This window comes from Podarcis pityusensis (genome assembly GCF_964106645.2).
Source record: "Podarcis pityusensis genome assembly, chromosome: 14".
NCBI classification, from domain to species: Eukaryota; Metazoa; Chordata; class Lepidosauria; order Squamata; family Lacertidae; genus Podarcis; species Podarcis pityusensis.
In genome coordinates, this window is record NC_138039.1 from 16,702,497 (window position 1) to 16,726,316 (window position 23,820).

A 23,820-nucleotide genomic window follows, 5' to 3' on the forward strand; every position below is an offset into this window, starting at 1 on the left:
TGTTTATGTTTATTGAAACAGCTAGTGGGGGGGGGTTGTTGTATGTGTATCTCTTTTATGGATATAAATGTGTTTCTGCATACATATGACCCCGACTCCTTCCTCCCTTCCATTTAATTTTTCAAAGTTTCATTTAATTGCAAAACTGCTTGGGGGGAGGGAATTGGAAGGATGTTTGCTGATGGGAGACTATTTGAGTGGTGTGAGGCTGACTTCTTCAAATTTCCTGAACATTTTTTACAAAGCAAAGCTGATTGTACGTGATAGCAGAATTTGCAGGGGCTTTTCACTTATTAACAAGTGTAAAAGGCAAAGCTTGTCTACTTGAAGAACATAGAAGCTATTCAGAATTCTGTCTCTATAAAGAAAAGCCTCTAAAATGTATGAGCTTTTGCTCAAAACCCTCTGTGCACAAAACTGCTTCCATTTTCACCACAGTGCTTTTCCAAAGCAAACAATTCTTTCCTGTAAGGTGTGAGGCTGCACAGTTCTGGAACTGTGTGTGAATCCATGTGCAGCCGCCAGAGCAATACCACTTCCTCTACTCTTTCCTTCCTCTCTGCTTCCTAAGGTTGTATTTTGTTAGATTTTTTTAAAAAGAAAAAGAAAAAAGGATGCACTTCTATCAAGGACACACGCAGGTGGCTAAAGTAAAAATGATGCAGGGCTAGGAGCCATCGTAAGCCTCAGTGTGGTGAGTGTTGACAAGTGTCTGTGTGCTTGCCAAGGTCATTATTATGTTTGGGGTATTTGAGGTATGACTGAAATACTCAACTCTCTCTGAAGTGTGACTTCTCTTCAGTGTGATGATTAGGAAACTGCTGTATGGTTTGCAGACTATGAAGATAGGATGAAAATAAGATACTGGCTTGGATTTTGTGTAGTCTACACTGTTGGTCATGCCCTGACCTAAGGTGTACCGCTGCAGCGGCATTGACACAATTCCATCCTTTATTTTTGGTTTGGTTCCTTAAAGACGGGTGACCAGAGTTGAAGCCTCCTGTATCTTTTAATAGTTGTGTATAAAAGAATTTTAGCAGGCACACACCTGCGTGACATGCAACGCCTTCCAAAGTTCTCTCTTCTGTACAAGTACTAAAGGGTACAGGATGCATCTGGTCACCCTAAAGAAAGAAACAAGAAGTTGGTAACATGCATGGTGGGGTTTTTTTAGTTTTGTTTTTAAAAAGTGGGTCCCCGTGTTTCAAATTGTAGTTCAGTGTTGGTGCTGTGTCTGAAGAAGCTTTGAGATTACTGCTTTATGCCAGCATTTTTCTCAAGCCTTTTATGAGAGTGTACCCTGCTTCTCTTCCCATTCAGTGTGGCATCAATAAGGACACAATCTATCAGAGAAGACCTACCATTTGTGTGTTCATCCATAAAACTTGCCCTAATTCTGCCTTCAGAATAAATGTACATATTTATTTTTATGTATATAGTCATACCTCATGTTGTGTCCACTTCAGGTTATGTGTTTTTGTGTTGCGTCCCACGGCAACCCAGAAGTACCAGATCAGGTTACTTCTGGGTTTCGCCGCATGCGCAGAAGTGCTAAATTGTGCCGCGCATGTGCGCAGACGCGGCACTTCGGCTTGTGTCAGTTCCGTGTTACGCATCGGCCTCCGAAATGGATCCCGTCCATAACACGAGGTTCCACTGTAGTATGCTTTCACAATCAAGGTTTTCATAGAATTTTTGACAGGGCTAGTATGGAAGAGGGCAAGCTGAATGAATGGGAAGTAGAAATAGCTTCCTATGTTCCAGAATACAGTTTGGTCATCTAACTCAGTATATTGGCAGCAGAGCTCCAGGATTTCAGGCAGCAGTCTCTCATGAGATGTCCAAGACTCCTCTATTACTGAACTACAGCACTTCCCCTATCCAGATATTCCTCTTATCTCCAGCCCATGGGTACTGTTTCATGATTTGGAGGTGGATGGAGAAGTTGGTGGATGCAAACAAGAGTCAAAGTAAATCAAAGGATTACACTTTGATATATTTAAGTTTGAAGACAGGAGTGCCTGGCGTGCTCTGGTCCATGGGGTCACGAAGAGTCGGACACGACTAAACGACTAAACAACAACATATTTAAGTTTAAATGGCAAAAGCAATAACATTTAAGAATATTTTTGTGATTACTTTATATAATGCATAATATAGGTGCCCCTGAGGAATAATCACACTCCCTCTCTGTCACTCCTCCCTGAATGGCATCCATCAAAATTACCATAGAGTGGAATAAAAAGAAAAGGCTAAAGCATGGAGAGCAGGGAATAGCTAATTCACAAAGGGTCTTCCGAATTATTACTCCAGTTTTTCATATGCAAATTGTTGGCCCTCCAAGCTAGAGATTATGACTGAAAATATTGAAGAATCAGTGGGGCGAGTTCCATGAAATACCAGCTTGGTGTCCAATAACAAATATAAGCTAATGCTGTGAATAATATTGAAGCCTTCATAAATACTTCTTTCTCAGAAGTTCTTTACACTGTTTGCCTTTTAGACTGCATGCTATTTCAGACAGCCATCCCCTGTCAAAATAGAAATAGAAGTTGCAGACCAAGGCAGCACATATGCTTGTCTGTTGTACATCATGGTGTATGGTACATTGGACAGTGTGGGCCAGACATGACTGTGGGCCTTATATTGCTTCCCTTAGATCAAGAGCAAGCTAATATGCTAACCCAGAAGTGTTAGTTCTGGTTATTTAACTTAACAATTAAAGCTTTTGTTAAAATCCATTTAATCTAACCAGCATAAGGAACACATTAGTTTTTCCTCTGTTCAGTCAGGGAACTGTATTCTGCATATGGCCACTGTACAAACAAACTAACCCTCCAACATCTGTCCCATCTGAACAGAGAGAATGAATGCCAAGAGGCCGAATTTGAGATGTACATACCAGAGGTTTCATCCCTCCTTTGCTCTGTATCCAAATGTGTTCTGCACCAACAATTGTCAGCCAAATCGTCTGAATGTCTAGAAGAATTTATTTTCCGTGCAGGCTTATGTTAAGCTAATGAGACTTTTAAAAGTGTTTCATGTAACTTATTACAAGACTATTGTGGAAAATCTTTTTTATTACTATTTTACCGTTTTTCTACTTGTAGCTTTCATCTTCTTTCTGCTATTGTTATAAATAACAAAATCAGTTTCTTCCTGAATGGGAACATTTATTTACTTTTAAGCAGCATGAATAGGTAGATAATATAGAAGCCCATCTAGTGGAGATTGGTGCATCTGATGGCAGGCATTATGTTCCTCCTCTTTCCATCCTCTCATGGGACAAATTGCATCATCTTTGCAAAACAGAGGCATTGGAGTAGTGCAGTTTGATATTCCCAACTCTATTGGCTGCCAAACTGTGCTTTTCACACCTTGAGCTCAAGAATCAAAATTGCAGTGCTTGTTTGAGTCTGTCTTAGCAGCACTGCATTGAACATTCTGATTCTGGCTTCTCTCTCTCTCTCCTTTTCCCTCCCAGTACTGAGGATTTCAAGGTTCAGCTTGCATAACAGGTAACAGCAGGCATTTCCTTCTCCTGTGCCGGGATATCCTGGCGCCCTTCAGTCTCTCTCTGACTGTGTTTAAAACAGACTGTAGCACAGAGGGGGAAAGCAGCCTAATCTAAAATTAGCAGCCTTGATAGAAGAAAGGCACACGGCTGTCCTCTGTACTGTTTGTCAATGAAACAACAAATCTAAACAGGGCCAGAATGCATTTCCTTTTCATGGAAAAAAAAGGAGGAGGATAGTTTGGACAGCAGGAGGATGGAGCAATGGGGAAGAGAGCTCCAGGCTGCTTTTAAAGGGAGTGTGGGGGTTGAGGTTGGAGAATAGCTGAAAGGTTTCCAAGCCGTTTAACTTATCCAGAATAGTAGGCGGCTTGCACAGAACCACTGTTCAAATGTATCCTAAACCTCAGGGGTGGAATTTTGGGTTTTGGATCTATCCCTTGCTGTCCTGTGCTTCCTGTATACAGTTTATGGTGTCTCCTGGCCCTCACCTTTCTCTGCCACTGCCTTGTCTTCTGTGCACCATTGTGTTAAGCATACTGACCCATATAATTTACAAGCAGTCACCATTTTGATCACAGAAAAATGAATAGTATCATCATCACTGGCTGCCAAGCATTTTCTGACACCAGCTCAAAGTGCTGGTTTTGAGGACCTGAGTATATTTAAGGACTGCCTTCTCCCCTACGAACTTTCAGACTTAAATCTTCATTGTGCGCTCTTCTCTGTATCCTGCTGCTGGTTAAGATAGTTGAGAAGTTGCCTAGAGGCGGCCATGTATAAGGTGGCTAACAGTTTGAAGACTAATAATAATAATAATATGGCAGATAGCTACACAGAACAGGGTCTTCTTGGTGGTGGTACTCACTTTCTGGAATTGTTTGCCTTGTAATATCTAGTCATTTCCCTGCCTGCCTGCCACCAAATCAAGATGCTGTTATTTCAGCATAAGTTGAACTTGGGCTGTAACTGAGTATCAGTTTGGCCCTTGGGGAAGGTTTAATTTTGGTTTTGCGGCTTCTCTTTTTTCAGTTATGCTGTTGGGTGTCTTATTTGTTTAGTTGGTTGTAAATCAGTTTGGAATGGACCAAATAAAGCGACTTTCAAATCAAAACAATCAATAAATTATGATGTATATTTTAATCTCCTTATATAGTTTTTTCTGTTTGGTTTATGGTAAAATATTTTATTAAATTAATTTAGGAAATGGCAATGATGCAGCGCCCAGCATTTTTATTCTGTTCCCCACTCCCCACTGATTTTTGTGACAGCAACAAAAAAGCCCAGCACTCTGGTGGCAGTGTAAATTACCCCCTCCTCATTCATCATATGATGAGCACAGGGATTTCTTTATTTAATGTATATCCTGCCTGTTAGGAAAGCTTTCCTTACCTTGTGGTTTACAAAAGCAAATGAATGAAGCACCTACTTAAGACACAAACCACAATACAATCCAGAAATTATCCTGCTTTGCATGCAGAAGGTCCCAGATTCAACCCCTGGTGTCTCAAGTTAAAAGGGCAAGATAGCATGTGATAGAAAAGACTGAGACCCTGGAGAGTTGCTGCCAGTCAGACAGTAGTGGGCTAGATTGAAAGGAGAGTCTAACCTGATATAAGGCAACTTTTTGTGTCCTTATAACATGCAAACAAGATGCTTTTTCATTAAACACACACAAGTTCTGAAAATGGTCGTTTGTACTCTGCTTAGAGAAAATGCTGCTACAATTGCATTCTGCTGCAGTTGGGAGGGGTCAGAAATCAAATTTTAAAATGCACACACACAGCACAGGCTGTAACACTAGGCTGTAACCATATGAAGTGGTTGAAGTGTGGAAGGAATGCCTGTAGAATTGTTAGAGGAAAAAGGAAAGGCATCTTTTGGTGTCTTAAATTTATTGTGGTATCCACTTTGGGGGACTAGAGCTCACCAGATGCATGATGTTTATTTTTGCTTTATAGACGCACACATAGAAAAAAATTGTAAACAGCAGGGTGGAAAGGCTACGAAATTGCAAGAGTCAGCCCATATAACTCCTATGTAAAGGTTAAATAGGTAAGAGAAATTCATAATGGCAATTCATGAACACAGTAATTAGTAATAAGCATTATCTTCCTATCTTTGTGTATCGCTGATTTAACACCTATAATAAGTGAGAAAAGCACCTTTTTATTGAGTCGTAAATGACTAGGGCCAACATCCAATGATGTCTCCCTCTTTGCCCAATGGAAATGCACTTGGACAACAGGGCATCTAGTTTCTCTCCTGCATGCCCCCAAAATCTGCTCTGGAGGGTCCGGTTGGTTGAGCTTACCTGGGGAAGCTGAGTAGATTGCATAACAACCCTCCTTAATCAACACAAATTTACACAAATTAAGTTTTTACTCAACTGATTAACATGATTCCCCATAGATCATACAGTTTTCAGGTACCATCTTCATTATATATCTGTGTTTTAAATTCAACTCCTCTACCAAATCATTAACTCAATGCTTTCAGACTAAGAAGTATTAAAGGAGAGATTTGAGCAAGAGTTAACGTGAAAAGAGCTGCATCCAACTCAAGGAGGGGGGCTCACAAGTAGCTCTTAATGCAGAAATCCTAGCCTAGAGCTAGGATTTCCAGATGCCAAGAAAGAATCAGGATTGAGTTGGATTTACCATGCTTGCACAGATCTGTGAGTTCTTAAAGTATTTTTAAAAGTTCAGTGACACTGTTTCACATGTTCCTACTTGGTCTTTATAATGTGGAGCAGTGAGAAGATTTAGTGCAACTGGATTGAATGCACAACCAATGCTATTTTTAAAAAGAAATGAACAAGAAGTCCACAAACAGGCTCAGGCACTGGGGTGGCGGTAGTGATTTTGCTTTTCACTGATAATGTCATACACGGCACCAGCACTTGCTCAGCCATATTACAGAGCACTTGAAACAGCAATAGACGTAGTGGGAACATTTTATTGTTAAATTTCACTCTAATAAGTTAGCACTTGAAAAAAAGAAATTACGTACTGGCAAGCTGAAACACCGCGGCTATGGCTTCTTCCCACCACTGGGTATCCTGGGAGATAATGGGCAGTTCCACCAATCCCAACACAAAGAGGAGCTGGCCAGCTGTCAGAGCCACCGTGGCAATCATGTTACAGGCTCGCATCATGTCAAACTGCACTGTGGGGAACAAAAGGCAAAAGGGCATTAGTTCATTAGCATGAATGTGAAAGGCTTGAGAAGCCAACCATTTCCAGTCCCTTCTGAAAAATCTTGTGTGCTCCCAGATTTCTTAACTCGTACTTCTTCGCGAGTTAAGACAAAGAGATTAACATAAATATCACAAAAGTGTGTGGTTTTCAGTCTCTCAGCTTCTCAAGTGGGCTGTGAGGATAAAGATGGGAAAGGGAGTCTGGCGTTCTGAGATCCTGTGGAAGATCAGGATTAAAACGCTACTCAATAATATACAGACTCACTGACTGATGTAGCGTATAGCAATTTGCTAGAAAAACCACCACGCTTGAGATCTTTATGGATATCACCACTATACATGCAGGTATTTTGTTAAGAAGAGATGGTTGCTGTTGCCATTACTGTACAATTATTATAGTGTTTTATACTTGACTTTTGTATTTACATTGTACTTTTATCTTTTATGCAAGTAGCTATATCCATGGTGGATATTTAAAAGGAAATACTTTACACTGGATTAGCATTTGCTGAAAAGGTCTACATTTTTTCCTTATTTTCTTTTCATTGGTAGATTTCCTGTTTTCATCCTTTTCCTTCCTCTCCCTCTAGGATTCATAAGCACCACTGTGTCAGCGCAACATCCTAGCTTCCTGCTGGTATGAGGTAGAATTTTCTTGCCGTACAAATGGCTGCACTTGAAGGGAAACCTTTCCAGAACCAAAATCAGAGTTTTGTTTTATAAAATGCTCCTGTATAGTGGAATTGTTGGTCAACCACTTAAACTAGAATTTTAAAGCACCCAAAATTTATTTTTGTCAAACTGATTCCATATGTTTAAAAGAGACCACGTAGCAAATAATGGGAAATATCTCTGAGACTATGAACAGGGTAGAAATTCAGTTCAGTTTGCATTTAAAAGCGAACCTAACCAATTCACATTTTCTGAGATAATACAATAATAAAAATGTAGCCATTCTTCAAAAAAATGCACTTTTCTTTCCTTCCTTTTACAGTGCAGTTATCCAGCCAAGTAATGTGTGTAAAAATGCATATACTAGGGTAAAATGTGCATCAAAATTCATATAATAGTGAAAATAACATATAAAGATGTATTATGGGAGTGAAAGGTTCTATTATTCAAAATGGGCATAATAGAAGAAATTCGCTGATGAATTTTCATGAGAACTTTTTTAAAAACGCAAGTGATATGGACATGCAGAAAACTGAGCTTAATATTAGAAAAATGAGAAAATTATGAAATCAAACTTGACAGATTTCCCTTTCCAACCCAACAACCTGGAGAGCTGCGAGCATAATATTGGCCTGGATGGACAATTTGTCTGACCTGAAGTGAAACAGTTCCTGTATTAACAATAAGAATGTGAGTAATCTTCCCTATGTATGAAGATATTATAATGCAGTGGGGGAACCCCTACCTTGCAGCACTCTAACAAACACACCTTTAACTAAAGTCTCTGCTATCTGCTCTGCACACAGATGAAACCAGCATGGGCTTCAGTTAGGGTGGGAATTTAATATAGATATATAGGCAAAATGGGCAAAACTTGTTTTAGAGGCTGGGAAGCTGATATAGATCTACATGTACATCTTAGGATGCAATGGGTTAGAAGGCTCTGCAATTTTTTTGGACCCTCACCTTTTAAAACCTTTCAAAAACACTTACAATTATAAAAACCAATTTAGAGATGAGAATGTAAAAGCAGAAAAGAGCCAAAATTTATCCCTTCTAACTTGAAGGTTTACATGTATTTCTAGAAGTCAAAAACACTGATTAGGAATGAGCTATATATTCTCAAGATGTGAAATATACTCTTTAAAGTGTAGTTCCACTTTGATTTGCAGTAGACAAGTTGCTGAGTTTTCTAAAGATATTGTATCTGCACACTGCATTTGAATAATAGAATCATAGAATTGCAGGAATTTCAACTAGATTGTACATGACAGATGGTCATCTCTTGGGAGTCTGTTCTGCTGTCAAACAGCTCTTACTATCAGAAAGTTCTTCCTGATCTTTAGTTGGAATCTCCTTTCTTGTAACTCAAATCCATTGGTTCAGATCCTACTCTCTGGAGCAGGAGAAATTTTTTTTGCTCCATCCTCTAGGCTTTTAGATATTTGAATATTGTTACCATATCTTCTCTCTTGTACCAGACAATTGTTGTTATATTGTTATAGCTGCTACGTGTCTCTTGCAAACTTGCATGTTTACTCCTCATCTACGTCTCTGTTATATAATATTTTTGCATTAAAGGCTGGTTGTTTTGCCCATTTATGATTTCCTTTTGGCTTTGTTGCAACCTTTATAATATCCTTGAATTTAACAAACAGCATCATTGTAACCATTGCAAACACTCTTTTTCCTTTTCTTTTCTTGTGACTTTGTATAAGCTCTGCACAATCACCAGTGGCATTGCCAGTAATCATTAGCATCTCAACCTATTGTTCAGTGTTGTCACTCTGACAAAAGTATTTCAGGGGGCCCACCTTCTTGTTTTGGAATTTTTTAATCTGCTGTGCCTTCTACATTAAAAACTAATTGTTGATGGGTTTCCCATATGTCATGATACATTGTTGATAAGCCCGATTCCTCTTGCATCGACCATTTGGAAAAGTCTTCCTTTAAGATCCATGTCAGATCCCCTGACTCCTCCTTCAAGATTTCCATACAAGAAGCTCTGATATTAAGTGAGTGTTAAGGCGCTAATATCCCAATAATACACAGCTCTGTCTCTCCATTCCATCTGAATCAGAAGAGGCTGCAAAAGTGTTGGATTGATGTCTGGCAGCAATGATTGAGTAGGAGCAATAAGCTGAGGCTAATAAGACAGGTGCTGCAGGTGGGTGGTTTGGGAACTAGGTGAATGGCCTGACTGGGATTGCAGTGTCCTTGAAGGAACAGGTTCATATTCTGAGAATACTTGTGACTTGCCAGATATAACTGTCCCTGGACTTGGGTAGCCTGGCTCTGTTGTCTGTGCTCTAGAGACCTCCTTTCTGGACTACTTTATGTCTTCCCTGCTACAGTGTGTTCAGGGCCTTTCCATCTGTACTTCAAACCATCTTTCTGGGTCAGCCTACCACTCCCATCAAACAGCTCATTTCCAGCAACTATGGTGTTGTTATTCAGAAACAAGGGTAAGCCAGTAAGGTATACTTTCCCACTTTACTTCTTAGAAGATGCAGCTGTGCTTGGAGGAGTCACACCCACGACTTTTAAAAGCATGAGAATGCAGTATCAGAAGGGTAATACTTTTGTTTATTTTGAAAAGGAGACACTTGTAAGGCAAACTTCCAGGCATTGTTCCAGAGTCAGGACATCTCTTCTCTGAAATGCACATGATTAGTTCTCTTTCAACATCTTGTTCCTAACATTTCTCAAGATGCACTCTTGACAGGCTAGTTTAAGAAAACTCCATTGGATGCAGCCTAAAAAGTTGTGTCATTGATGAATACGTCTTTTTACACAACACTTACTGGACTTCTGTGGGGCCACCCTTCAAATCTGGTCTCATACAACTTTCTTCCTGGTCCAGCTCTGCACACAAATCATTGTGATGCTACAATTCTTTCAGTGGGCCTGCACTAACCATGTAACATTTTTACAAATCAGTTTCATTTGTTGAGACATTAGGAAGAAAAGGGGGAAAGAGGTGGAGGGGGGTGGGGGTGAGGGGTGAGGTCAGGTGGCAATGTTTCTATTTTACTTACTATATGTAGGGTTTGGTGTCAGCGTTGCTTGTGCAGGTTCTTTGTTGTTCACTTGTGTTCCTTTGGTGGTGAGAGAGGTTGGGGTTTGCCTATGGTGTGGTTATTCATTTGTGGTTGGCTGTGGTGGTCTTTGTTTTCAGGCAAGGGGCCAAGTTGACACTGATGCTATAAGGGGAAATTGTGTTGCTTCTTGCTTAGCTACCAAGGTAGGAGATAAGCTCAATAGACTGAAGAGTCTTCTGCTTGCCTCCTAATTAGGCTACCCATAATTTTAATTTAAGTGAGTGTATTCTCAGTTTAGAACACCTTAAGTTACACTGGCAATGTGGGAGCAGCTGCAGTATATGAGCTTTCTGTGCCGCTAAGGTAGCATGGGACACCCCAGAACACGGAGGAGCCCATGTTGTGCCCAGCTTCGTCCCTCCCTGAAGTGGTTTAATTCAGAACAAACTTGTGAATAGACATTCAAAATTGATACAGACTGGGAACAGACAAATCACTCTATTTCCAGTTACAGAAAGCTGTGTGGCTTTCACCAGAAACAGCAGCCCTGCACCTCTTCTTCATAGTTCTCCCATAACTTGTGGTAACACTAGATAACATAATGCCACAGTGTAGTAGAGAGCAGGGATCAGGAAAAGTCTAGTGTAATAACATCATGCCATGCCTTTTGTATTACTAGATGCTGCCAGAGGGGGAAGTGCATTATATATTTTGGGTGGCAGCCATGCATCTCCTGTAACATCTAGCTCTGATTCAAACCTGTACCTTGTACAGCAGATGTTGCTGTTTTTTAATTAGTTTGGTGCATTCTGATCCTATGCATGTTTACTCGTAAGTAAACACCAGTGAATTTAACAGGACTTACTTCCATGGAAATGTACATAGCGCTGCAGCCACCAAGTGGAAATCAATTAGGTCTAGTTGACAGTGCATTCAAGTTCCAAAACCATCTCAGATTTTCATTTCTATTATCCAGACTAGACCAAGGCAGGTACAGTTAATTTAATTTCCATACTTATGAACACAGGCTTTATTTGGTTATGCTAAATGATGTCCTCAGGGACATTAGTGCTCTGTAAATGCATAACAGTCAGATTAGACAATAGTATGTGATTTGCTGGTGTAATTAAATAAAAATGATCTCATTTAGAAACCTCATTCTGCTTAGGATTTAAACATACATCTCTATCTTCTTGTTTCTCTTTCAGTGGCCGACATTACTTTAAAACTTTAAAACTGAACTGTGAATTATTTGCTGAAAGGTTGCTTTTGGATAGAGCTAGCTGGGATTTTGGGGTACATTCTGTTACTCTTTTCAGATAAGATTTGTTGAGCAAAATTTGTTTCAGACATAAATGTAGCATGATTGTCAACAGTCCTGACTGATTGCGGCATGTTTCTCTCTTGGTTCTGCCCCCTGAAGTTGAGCCTCTGTGATATGAATTGGAGAAGGCTAGATTTTTATGGCTTCTATTTTTATGGTTTCTATACCAGTGAGAAGCTGCCCTGGCAATCAAACATGTATCCAGTTTTTTACAGTGATAGATTAAGAGATTTGCTGAGTTTCAGGTCAGAAGAGTTTGTTTGGAAAATAATATTTCAGTTGCCTTTAAATGCTTGGCTAAAGCAGCACCAGGCAAGGACCTTTGCGTTTTCAAAGGGAGATGGTATTTCTTATCTCTTTTCACAGAGAAGATTAAAAACCTTCTCCATGCAGGACAAGCGATGTGTTCTTAGATGAAAAAATATGTGTGTGTGTGCAATGTGTGAATTTCTTGCATATTGTTATGTTTAAGAATGTTTCTTTTTGCCATTATTGGCAGAAAGAAAGAGCAGAGGTTGGGGGGGGGGGTTACATAGGTGACTGAGAGAGTATTATGACTTCATCTTTACATCTGTGCATATGCTAAACTTGAAGTGACACTGGATGTGTTTTTGTAGTTCAAAGCAGCTATAAGGGCTCCCAAATTAGATAGGAGAAGCAGCATTGTGGGAGGGGGTGTAAGCCTTTTTTCAATGCATGATTATTTCTCTGATCTAGTTTGCCTGCTGAAGTTTGCTCCATGGGGAAGAACAAAGCTGCACTGTACACATACTGCAACCTCCACTTGCCACGGATGCTGAAATGTAGATCCTGAATCAGAACATAACCCTTCACAAAAAAAACCCCCACCACAGGGCTGTGCAAATGTTGCCCAACTTGTATTTTCTAATATTGGAAAGAATAGCAAGGAGCAGGCTGGAAATGGTTGAAAAATCCTCCCTCGCCACCCTTCTTTTGAACAGACCAGCGTCCCAGTCCTTTTCAGTGAAGATGATACCAGCTAGAAGCATGTTAAAGTGCCTCAGATTGTCTTAGGACACAATTGTGTGGCAAAATACATAGGATTTGTTCAAAGAATGTGGGTTTACATAATTGGGACCCTGCCTGTATCATCCTTTTGGTTTGCACTCAAATACCACAGAGGCCTCAGTAATACAGCCTATCATAGCTAAACTCTATTTTTGGTATCTTCTGGTTTCTGCCTGGCTGTTTTCCAAGAAGAAATATTTGAGACGTGGCTAATGATCCCTGGGATTGTCTGGTTTGATGCCTCTATAAACATTTTCCAGTTTCTTTTTCCCACACAGAGCCGTGCCTCTGGCCTCGCTGCCACTCCCCCCCCCCCGGGATTTCATAGTGAAAATGTATTTTATATAAATCATACCCTGTGGATAGACAGATGTTTATATCTAGCGAACATGGGAGTCACGTAGACACTCACAATATTGGGCCACTCCCCACCTCTAGACATGCTTGACCCTAAGAGCTATAATAAGGAAATAGCTTCATTACTCTGTGAGTCTTTGAGAAACAAGCTTCATATCACTTGCCTTTTTCCTGTGTCTTCAACATCCCTGAGAATCGTCCAAGTCCCCTGTTCCTGCCCCCCTCATTTAATTTCCTTTCCATGATTGGTTTTAGACTCTGCAGTGCCTAAACAGTATTCCTTTGCAAGTACAGCCAGAGACACGATCTCTCTGTCTGAGTACAGCACTCATTATAATAGCGTCGAAGCATCCTGCTCTCTGGGCAGCAACAACAGCTCATTCATAACCACCATGATTGCTGTTTGACAAAGAAGCCCACATCCCATTCAACATCTCCAGTGCCAAGTGCTTTCTAAAAGAAAGAAAGAAAAATCTAAAGAGATTTAGGCAATTCTTCAGACCAGGAATGGGAGACTTGTTCAGTGTGAGGGGACCTTCTAATGGGTTGTAGTATTTGGATAACATTCAAATCCAGAGAATCAGCAAGGTAGTACAAGCTCAAGGAGATAGAATGGACTTCAAACAAAAATGAGGCATAGCACTTCTAAATACTCCCTGAAATTTTGCAGAAACTATATGCATTTTAAAACAACAACAACAACAACAACAACAAACAACAGGTAGCTATGTTGATTAGGAGAAATTTGCACTAAAATGCTGATGAATTGTATGGATTTTTCCCCTTGTTGTCTGATGTGGAAATGTAGAGATGGGAAAAATGAGAAACCTAGATAAACCCAAATTGACAGATTCACCTATCCCTGAGGTAATCAGTGCTGATCATGGGGCCTGTTTGCTGCTGATCCCAGGGGTGAAGTTTGGTTTTTCAAATTTCACTGGCACCCTGTACAAGGCCAAAATTTTGGACATGCACCCCTCGCCTTCTGTTCTGTTCAATTCACTATGTTATAGTTGCAGCGTCCTGCAACAACCCTAAGGCTTTGTGCCCAGTGCAGCAAAACTGGTCACACTGCCCTAAATCCGCCTCTGCACTTTGATCCTCCCTACACTCTGTAGTCTTTTAGACCTCTTATTAGCACCTCATTTTACTGCTTGTATAAACCATGTTTTGTCTCTGTTGCTTCAAGTAGATTATACACAGGGCCAAATATACTGTATACTGAATACCGTATACTGTATTCTACATATGATCACACCACACTTGTAAGAATTAGATGCCTGAAAAGTAATGCTATATTGGCTCTCTTTTTAAAGGAGGGCTGTTACCTATGTAACTGTTTAGATTAATTAAAAAACAACAACCATTTAGGCCTGATGAGACCTTACAAGACAAGTAGGAGGTTTTGGAGGCCTTCTAGTGATCAGAGGCAGTGGTGTATATTTCCTCCCTTGCCCTGAGCTAAAAGAAGAGCTCTTTATCTTCCACTGTGAAAAGCAGAAGCAGAATAAATTAGTGGAAAGAAGCAGCTGTATGCAAATTGGTTAATTTTGTGTACTCTATTTGAGCTCTGTAGGCTTCTTAACAGTAGTACAGCTATATTAGAAACTTCTTTGTCATTCTCTTCCACAGTGGAACTGAAAGGTGGAAACACCTTAGACTAATTTGGGTTGCATTTTTTTGGAGTTTGCAGAATTTGGCTACCTTCTCGCATAGTTTCCCCCCCTTCTCCTCTAGCACAGTGGCGGGGCTAGCGCGCATCCCGGGGGCATGGTGTGCTGCCCGCAGGGGCGTGGCATGTGTCCTGGGGGCATGGCACACCGCCTGCGGGGGCGTGGCGCCCAGTGCGGGTGGGCTAGCAGCTGCAATGGCACCCCACTGGGATCACGCTGTCAGGAGCGGTACACTCCCCCCCCCCCCCCACTTTTCTTCCTCTGCCAGTGCTCTAGCATGAAATGGATGTAGATCAGGTTAGAAGTCAGCTGTTCTATTTCTGTGTATCATATGAAACATGGTGTATTAGTTAACACTTGCTCTCTGTCAGTGTGTAAATCCATTGAACAATGGCTGTGTGCCAAAGCTTTTAGACTGATCTGGACTTTTTGTGCAGCATCTGCTTTTTGACACATGAGGCTTCTGAGAATGCTGGGGTGGTGTCACTGCCAGATTTTCTTGTGCCACGCTGTTCTGGTTTTCAGAGGCAAAAAATGTACCTTATGGTCTTCCCTTTTCATGCTTGTGCATTAAGTAGCAGACCTGGCTTAGTTGAGCTGCTCAAGATTGATAGCCGCCACAGTATATTAAATTCTGTCCCATTAAAAAGGCAGTTAAAATAAGGAAAGGGGAAAGGAAGAATAGGGAATCTGTGACCATCCATATACTATTGGACTGCAACTCTAGTCATCCCCGACTGTTGCCCAGTCTTGTTGGGTCTGATGGGAATTGTAGGCTAGCATCTTCTGGAGACCCAAGCTTCTCCTTCCATTTGGGGCTATATAATTTAGAAAAAAAGTGACTCAAAGTGCACGGGTGATATGATAGAAGTTTAGAAAATCACATGATGCTAGAATTTGTAGTTATCCCGTAAAATTGCTTGGCTGTGGATTCAGAACATGCAAAAAGAAGGGTCATCTGTACAGCATTCAAGCATGGAATTCACTGCCACAAAACATGGTGATGGCCATAACAGGAGATCAGTGAAACGCATGGAGATTTATTGACAATTGTTAGCTATGATAACTGCATGGAGCCCCACGTTCCAAGGCCACTTGCCAGTAAATGCTGGTTGCAGGAAAAACAACAGCATGAAAGGGTTATAACCCTCACATCCTTCTTGTGGGCTTCCCAGCGGCATCAGGTTTGCCACTTTGAGAAAGAGGATGCTGGGCTAGATATAGCCCTTTAGTCTGATCTAGCAGAGTACCTCAGATGTTCTTAAAATCATTTTGTTCCCTATTTAGTCCAAGAGCACAAACCAACCAGTGTAGTTGGCTGGATGGCTGTTTGCAGATACGTTGTATGGCAAAGACACAGATGCCTCCCAAGACAATTACTGAGTTATACTTCAGAAGCAGTATGACACAGGAGTTACAGCATATCTTTGTAGCAGTACAACCGCAGACCTTTCTGCTATGGAATAACTTTTTGTTAGGTTCTTTATTAGGAATATTAAATGATACAAATAAATAGACCAAGTCTTCTCATGTCATTGGTATATCACAAAAATAGCATAATGAATTTGCAGTAATATCTACAACATATGGTGCATTACTGGAGGTTAGTGTGTAAGTTATTGGTTTGTGAATTGGTTTAAACAAAAACAAAGGGGATATAGGATAGAACAGAATTAATAGGCAGATCTTTCTGAAGGAAGGCCTGAGTCAGGGTTAGACAGCTTTGTTCAACACTGGGAACCACATATGAAAAAAATGTTACAGTAATGTATCTGTCGGTACCAGCATGAGTGCTAGAAAATTTTCTTTCTTAGAAAAGTAAAATGCAGACTTCTCAGTATTCTAACAAGACCCTGTGATCAGGAGCAACAACAGCCACTCCTGACATAGACTGTGGACTTCTAAACTGATGACATTTAACTGATTGGCTCTTGATGAAGTGTTAAGGGGAGTGTCCCTCTGTGAGCATCTCATATAATGTCTTCATCTTGGACTAAGATACAATCTGGGCCAGGAAAAATAAATAAGCAGCCAACTACAGGCAAAATTGTTGTGAGAATCTGCTGAGGGTGGTTTCCTCAGTCACAAGCAGGCTGAGAGGTTGGGGTAGCACCTCTTCAGAGGAGGCAAGAGGGGGAAAGAGAATATCCTAGAACAAGTCTCTGGAAGCTCTGGAGCTGGTAGACTCTCATACCATTTGCATTTTTCCTCTGCCACTTCTTCTGCAAACTGTGTCAACATTAGAAACAAAGCATGTTTTATCCCTCCCCACCACCCCATCTTGTCTTAACCATTCAGTAAGATTTACATGAACAAAACAGAAATGGAACATGAGTCAGTTGCAGGGCTGCATGATTTAATTAATTCCACAATCACATCTCACCAGCAATTGCTTTTTTGGCACAGAACTCAACATCTTAAGAACAAGAGCTTTCTTTCTATCAGTAATTGCGGGGTGTGAGGGATTTTTGTCAGTATCATCGCTAGGGTGGGACAAACATCCTTCACATGCTGCTGTTCCAACTTAAGTTTCTAGTCTTCGTGGCTTATTTGTGGGAAACATCTGGTCAAATTTCAAAAGCCAGGAGTAGGAAGGACTGGGCCAGATTTCCAGTACTCAGGGAGATGGAGAGAATGTAGTGTGCACAAAAAGCAAATGCATGCAGATTTGTATAACTTATTCTGATCACATCATTCAGCTTTACCTGTAGCAGAATTTGAGTTATTTAGGATGCAGAGTTGTGAAAGGGGGGGGGGGAATGCAGAGTATGCAAAGTTTTGTTTCTCTCTCATAGCCTGCTTCACTGGATTTGCTTACTTTCCATTCACTGAATGCAATTCTTAGTGGCATCACTTTCTCAATAACACTTCTGGGTGGGTACAACTGGTTCAATTTGGGAGGGGATGTGTATGGCTTGTTTTTGTCCAACTTTTAAGCCCATTTTACATTTTGAGATGAATACTGACTCGTATGGTTACCAGTATGTGACAGCAATTGAATAAGAACCTGTCAAGAGCAAAATATGGGCAAATTGATTGTGTTGTGTCAGATAAGGCAGGAGTGGGGGACTTTTGGTCCTCCACATGTTGCCAAACTACAACTCTCATCAGTTCTAGCAAGTGTGACCAGGGATGAGAGCTGTAGTTCAGAAACAACTGGAGGACCAAAAGTTCCCCACTCCTGCCTAAGATAAGGGTGTGTCCAGATGAACTGTTTATTGCAGGTTTATCCTGATTTGCTAGTACAGGTACTAAGCTTACAAGGAGGTTTGGATATACAGTGGTACCTCGGGTTAAGTACTTACCGTATTTTTCGCTCTATAACACGCACCCGACCATAACACGCAAGTAGTTTTTAGAGGAGGAAAATCCGTAGGCATGCCACCCGTAGGCATTCCCTCCATAACACGCACAGACAGTTCCCCTTACTTTTTAGGAGGAAAAAAGTGAGTGTTATGGTGCAAAAAATACAGTAATTCGTTTCAGAGGTCTGTTCTTAACCTGAAACTGTTCTTAACCTGAGGCACCACTTTAGCTAATGGGGCCTCCTGCTGCCGCCGTGCTGCCGGAGCACGATTTCTTTTCTCATCCTGAAGCAAAGTTCTTAACCCGAGGTACTATTTCTGGGTTAGCGGAGTCTGTAACCTGTAGCGCATGTAACCTGAAGCGTATGTAACCCAAGGTACCACTGAAATTCATTCTGATTTCTTTGCAGGGAGTTATATGAAAATGAACATTCATCCTGATTTACTTGTGGAGCGTTTACACATCATCCTGTTAATCATTCTTTCATCTCACACTTTTCAGTGTATTTTCAAGTCATCTTCCGAACAGCAAAAAGGCAGTTTGCACTAGGGCAACAAAACACTACAATCGCTTTCAATTGCACAAACCTAAATTTCCAGGTATGCGCTTAGATCCCTCCCACAAAATACTGACATCCTGGATGCACCTCAAGGAAGCTGAGTTAGAGAGCGGCTTCTGAGAATTACATTTTCTCAAGCCATTCTGAATCCCCCTTCTGAGTTTGGAGAAGGCTATTTGAAAGAGGCTGTAGACACATTCTTTTCATGCAGAAGATCCCAGGTGCCTTCCTTGACATTGCAAGTGAAAAGCATCAAATGGCACATTGGTGCTGAGTATATGGGGCAGAGGGGGCTTCATCCCCCTCAATATTTGGGGGCATGGGGCTCAGCCCCAGTATCTAGTTTGTATGGTGCATTTTAATTGGTCATATCATCCTGCCACCATCTCTGAATGCTTACTGTCCCTCTCCACACCTAGCAAGGTATTGCCACCTAGTGAGCTGGAAGTCACACAACAAAGGGTAAAACCACGCATGACACTAAGTCATGTGTAGTTTTTCTCTTAACTTTTTTAAAAAAATAAGGTGCAACTAGGGAGGCTGTAATCTGCAACATGAGACCTGGGCACAGGATGGGGCTGCTTAACTCTTTCCCTTACATCAGGCTTCTGACTAAAATTGCTTACCCATCCCTCTTAGCTTCCTCAACAGGGGGAAATGTATGCCACTTTGGCAGGAAGTCTTCAGTCCTGTTTTGGGCATTGCTGAGGCCTTATTTCTAACTCAAGGTTGAGTGTGGGGCCTGCAGGTCTGCATTTCTTCCTTGCCTCTGTACCTATAACATTTCCTCATTGTATATCAGCAGGGTCTAGATGAAGCATTTAACAGCAAAGACACAAATGAGAGCTTCTCATCCCATTGGAGTTGTGCCTGTCCACAAAGGTGCACACTTTGGCCTGGTTTCAGACTTGAGTTTGACTTTCATGGTGTCTCAAAACTTCCAGTTTGCACCTCCTGCTAGAGACCAGGTGTGCAATTGTCATGACCCAAACTTGCTTTCTATTTCCCCCTCTCTTCTAGTTTCTTTCTTACTTACTGGGGCTCAGACTCAAGAGGTGCTGGAAATCCACAACCTCTCTGAGGTGTGCAGCCCTTTTCTGGCTGAGCCGTGCTTCAAAGTCAGGTCTTCCCATGTGTCAAGTGCCAACACCTGACTCGAGAGGTGCTCTCTACATAACACAAGATAGACAGTGATGACGAAAATCAAGACTTACGTTTGACAGTGCTACGAGATTCCTGGAACCCAGCTGGCTCCGAACCCCAGCCCAAGGATTCACATTCACGCTCTGCCCCTTGCCCATGCCTGGCACCTGAGCCTGCACCTCCTCTTCCCTTCTCTGCCAGCCAGCACATCTTCCACAGCCCCACACTGCGCTTTCGCCCATCCTCCAAGGTCTGATACACCCAGTTGGGGGTAAAGGCAGCGGCGTTGTTGAGAATAAGTGAGACCAGAGCTACCAACACAGCTGTGGCTACCAGCTTCTGGACAGTCATATCTGACTGTCATCAACCGCTGGCAGCCTCTCTTTGTAGAAGATCCAAGAGTCCCGATCAGCTGCAGTACATTTAATTGGGGCTGCAGATGGGAGGCAGGCGCAGGATGAAGTTATGAATGGCTAGAGAACATCACCATTCATTCTCAAAGTCAGCTCCTGGGGGGTTTCTGATTGCACAAAGAGCGACTAGGCAGAGAGGGGCAATCCATATAACGAGCAGAAGCGAGGCTTCCAGAGTTCTGTCTTCCCAAGCGGTGCCTTATCCACCTTCCTGCACTTTGAGCAGAGCCAAGCTGGTGAAGAGCTGAAAGATGAGGTGCATTCTTTCTGGAACCAACTTGCGAAATGTTGATGTAGGAAGTGCTGCGTTCTTGGACAGTAGAGGCTAAAATGCCTGCAAACGGTGCCGGGTGCCTCAACCTTCTGGAACACAGCTGTGAGAGGAGACTAAGATCTGCATAGGAGTTAGGCAGCAAGAGCTCTTAAATCGTTTCACAGCTGCCCCAAACTCAGAGCATCCCACAGACGCAGTAGAAATTCATTCTTAACACCAAGAGAAATTCTGAGGAAAAATTCAACACTTATTCCCCAAGGAGCCCTGGAAAGCTGGTGTATTCCAAGGAAATCTGTTCTGCTGCCCCTGTTCTTCTGCGAATGTCAGGGCTTTGTGAGGTAGAAGCAGGATAGCAGAACCTCTGCTGCAAGGAAGTTTTTTCCTCCTATCTCTCAATGGAGAGGAAATCGTTGTTTTTGTGGCTGTTTTTGGTGAGCCTCAGGGCGTAGCCGGCTGCAACAAACAGAGCCACTGCCACAGCAGTCAGATGTGAACAGGATGTGTTTCCTGAAAGGAAAAAGACTAAGGGAGACTTCTAAAGTTCCAATCTCTCTCTCTCTCCCCCCTGCCCTCCCCCCATAAGCCTCCCCCATTCCAGTATTCTCCTCCCTCTCTCTTCCTTTGCTTCCCAGAAAAATGTAACCAGTTCAGTGATATTGTGTTAGTAGGATTAGTTTTACAGGTCCTTTTATGTGCCAGATTCAGCTGTTGGGGCTTGAGCCAATTATGAAACCCGATTGGGAAAATCAAGGCTTTTCAGGGACTAGAGTTATCTGGGCCTCTTCCCAAGCAAAATTAAAAATCAAACTCTCAGATCCTGGCAATGAAAGCAAGAAGTTTGGAGATCTTAAAAAAAAAAAAAAAGGCTTACTGACAGGAAAAATAACCAAAAGTATGTGAGGGGAAATTGTCACTTGGGAGTTTCTCTTGCAGTATCTGTCTTCCAAAGACAAATTTAGCATCGCATCATGCTGATGTGCACTTTACGAGAATAATTCCATTTGCAGGACAAAAATTGGTCATGTTGATGAGTGCTAAGGACAGTCAAGCAACTCTTTCCCCATTTTTTTTTTTTGGGGGGTGTGTGTGTGTTACTACAGCTCTTGTCTTTATTTGCAAAAGCTAATTTTACTTTAAAATATGCCTTTCACATAAAAAATTGAAAACAGCTAATGACCTGAAAGTATTCAGTAAAAATAAAACTATAGTAAAAAGCAGTAAAATGCTCATAAAAACAGACAGCAGATATAAAAAGAACAAAAGCAGAAATGTGTATGAATAATATCAAACAGTGGCAGAAGTATCCAGTAAAAAACAACCACCTGGCAATTGGAGCAATAAATAAATAAAGGTGCAACTTGTGCTCCTCATTCATATCATATCTCTATTTGTTGCTGTTTAATCGTTTAGTTGTGTCCGACTCTTCGTGACCCCATGGACCAGAGCACGCCAGGCACTCCTGTCTTCCACTGCCTTCCGCAGTTTGGTCAGACTCATGTTTGTAGCTTCGAGAACACTGTCCAACCATCTCGTCCTCTGTCGTCCCCTTCTTCTTGTGCCCTCAATCTTTCCCAACATCAGGGTCTTTTCCAGGGAGTCTTTTCTTCTCATGAGGTGGCCAAAGTATTGGAGCCTCAGCTTCACAATCTGTCCTTCCAGTGAGCACTCAGGGCTGATTTCCTTAAGAATGGAGAGGTTTGATCTTCTTGCAGCCCATGGGACTCTCAAGAGTCTCCTCCAGCACCATAATTCAAAAGCATCAATTTTTCGGCGACCAGCCTTCTTTATGGTCCAGCTCTCACTTCCATACATCACTACTGGGAAGACCATGGCTTTAACTATACGGACCTTTGTTGGCAAGGTGATGTCTTTGCTTTTTAAGATAAGATGTATCTCTATACACAGTTCCTAATATAGTGGTAAAACTAAATAAGTGGTGGACAATCTGTTGCCCTCCAGATACTGCTGGACTCCAACTCCCATCGTCCCCAGCCAGCATGGCTTAATGTTTAGAGATGATGGCATTCATCAGTCTCAGGAGACAATGGAGTAGACTTACAGGGGTGAAATCAAAATGCTGCCTTAGCAGCACTTAAGTGACCTTCTTGGAGTGCAAGCCTAGGCAGTGTATGTGGAGGTCCTGGGCTGCCCAAACAACAATACCCATTTCTTGGCATCTCTCATGTGGTCCAGAGGAAAGTACAGCAATACATTTGATACCAACTGGGCTGCAGGAGTTGACGGAAGGATGTGTACAAGGCACCATCCAACTGTTTTAGGGACTCAACTCTGGATTTGTGTAGGGTTTACTCCTTAGCCTTCTATTCTCCTGAAGATACCTCTCAAGGAAGCGGACGTTTAGAATCAAAGTGTTTCTTCCAGATGGGCTACCTTCCCAGGTTGATAAGTCCCATCTGCCCCTAACTTTCCTCTATAGTATGTGCAGTAACCACCTTCTTGACCATTGGGCACACTGTTGGTCTTGTCTGCTCAATTTACCAGAGCCTGTCTTCACATGCAGGGAAAGTTCTTAATTTACCAAGGGTTTGAGATCCGTGGGAGATCTGGAGCAATATCTGGAGGGCCACAGACCTGCCTCCCCCACCCCACCCCCCGCCAAACTATAAGACTAGCAGGTAACTGTAGCTTGAAATTAGTATGAGTTTTGCTTTTTTTAGTTTTTGAATATTCAAGGTTGTAGCAATCTCAATTATGCTCAGAGTAGGCCTACTGAAATTAATGAAACTAAGTTTGGTATGTCCATTAATTTCAATAGTAGGGCTAGCATTAGATACAACCCTCTGTGTCTTTCTTCCTTTTTTGCATAATTTTTGTGTTAGCTATATACTGCACTAAATCCAAACATGTGTGATGATTACATCTTTTTAAGCCCGAGTTGCAGGTGTTCTTGGCTTTCTTTGGGAAACAACACATGCTTATACCCATCTTTTTCTTTTATAAAAAATAATCACACATATGTAGATAGTAGAATGGACTGGGGAAAGGGTGATGTCTGTGCCACAGAACTGAATTGGTTTAACTGTCATTTGTCTCATCAGCAAATTCTGCCTCATTTGAGATCTCTAACAGAGATCTGCACCCACACCAAACTACAGCTGTGAGGATTCTCTGCAGGATGTCATGATAGCTAAAAGCAATATAACTTGGTATCTGCTTTGCTTTTGCTCCTGCAGCTAAAACACATGGGCGAACAGCAAATAAACCCATTATAAGACCGGGCTTTTTCCAAATGCACAACCTATAGGTATCATGCAGAAACTTCACCCTGTTAAGTTGACTGAAGCCAGTGTATGGC

At 41.7% G+C, this 23,820-nt stretch overlaps 2 protein-coding genes across 3 annotated transcripts in view; one reads left to right on the forward strand and one right to left on the reverse strand.

Moving 5' to 3' along the window:
- The window catches only part of TMEM204 (transmembrane protein 204), a 31,382-nt gene extending 10,404 nt beyond the window's left edge, over positions 1–20,978 (reverse strand). Inside the window, exons 1-2 of the mRNA XM_080982064.1 lie at positions 19,889–20,978; positions 6,527–6,682 (exon numbers count right to left, since the gene is read on the reverse strand). Of these exons, the coding sequence (XP_080838190.1) occupies positions 6,527–6,682; positions 19,889–20,168 (436 nt within the window). The 5' untranslated portion in view covers positions 20,169–20,978. The remainder of the gene's footprint in view (positions 1–6,526; positions 6,683–19,888) is intronic.
- Positions 1–23,820, forward strand: part of IFT140 (intraflagellar transport 140) — a 78,414-nt gene that overhangs the window by 37,876 nt on the left and 16,718 nt on the right. The window lies entirely within an intron of this gene.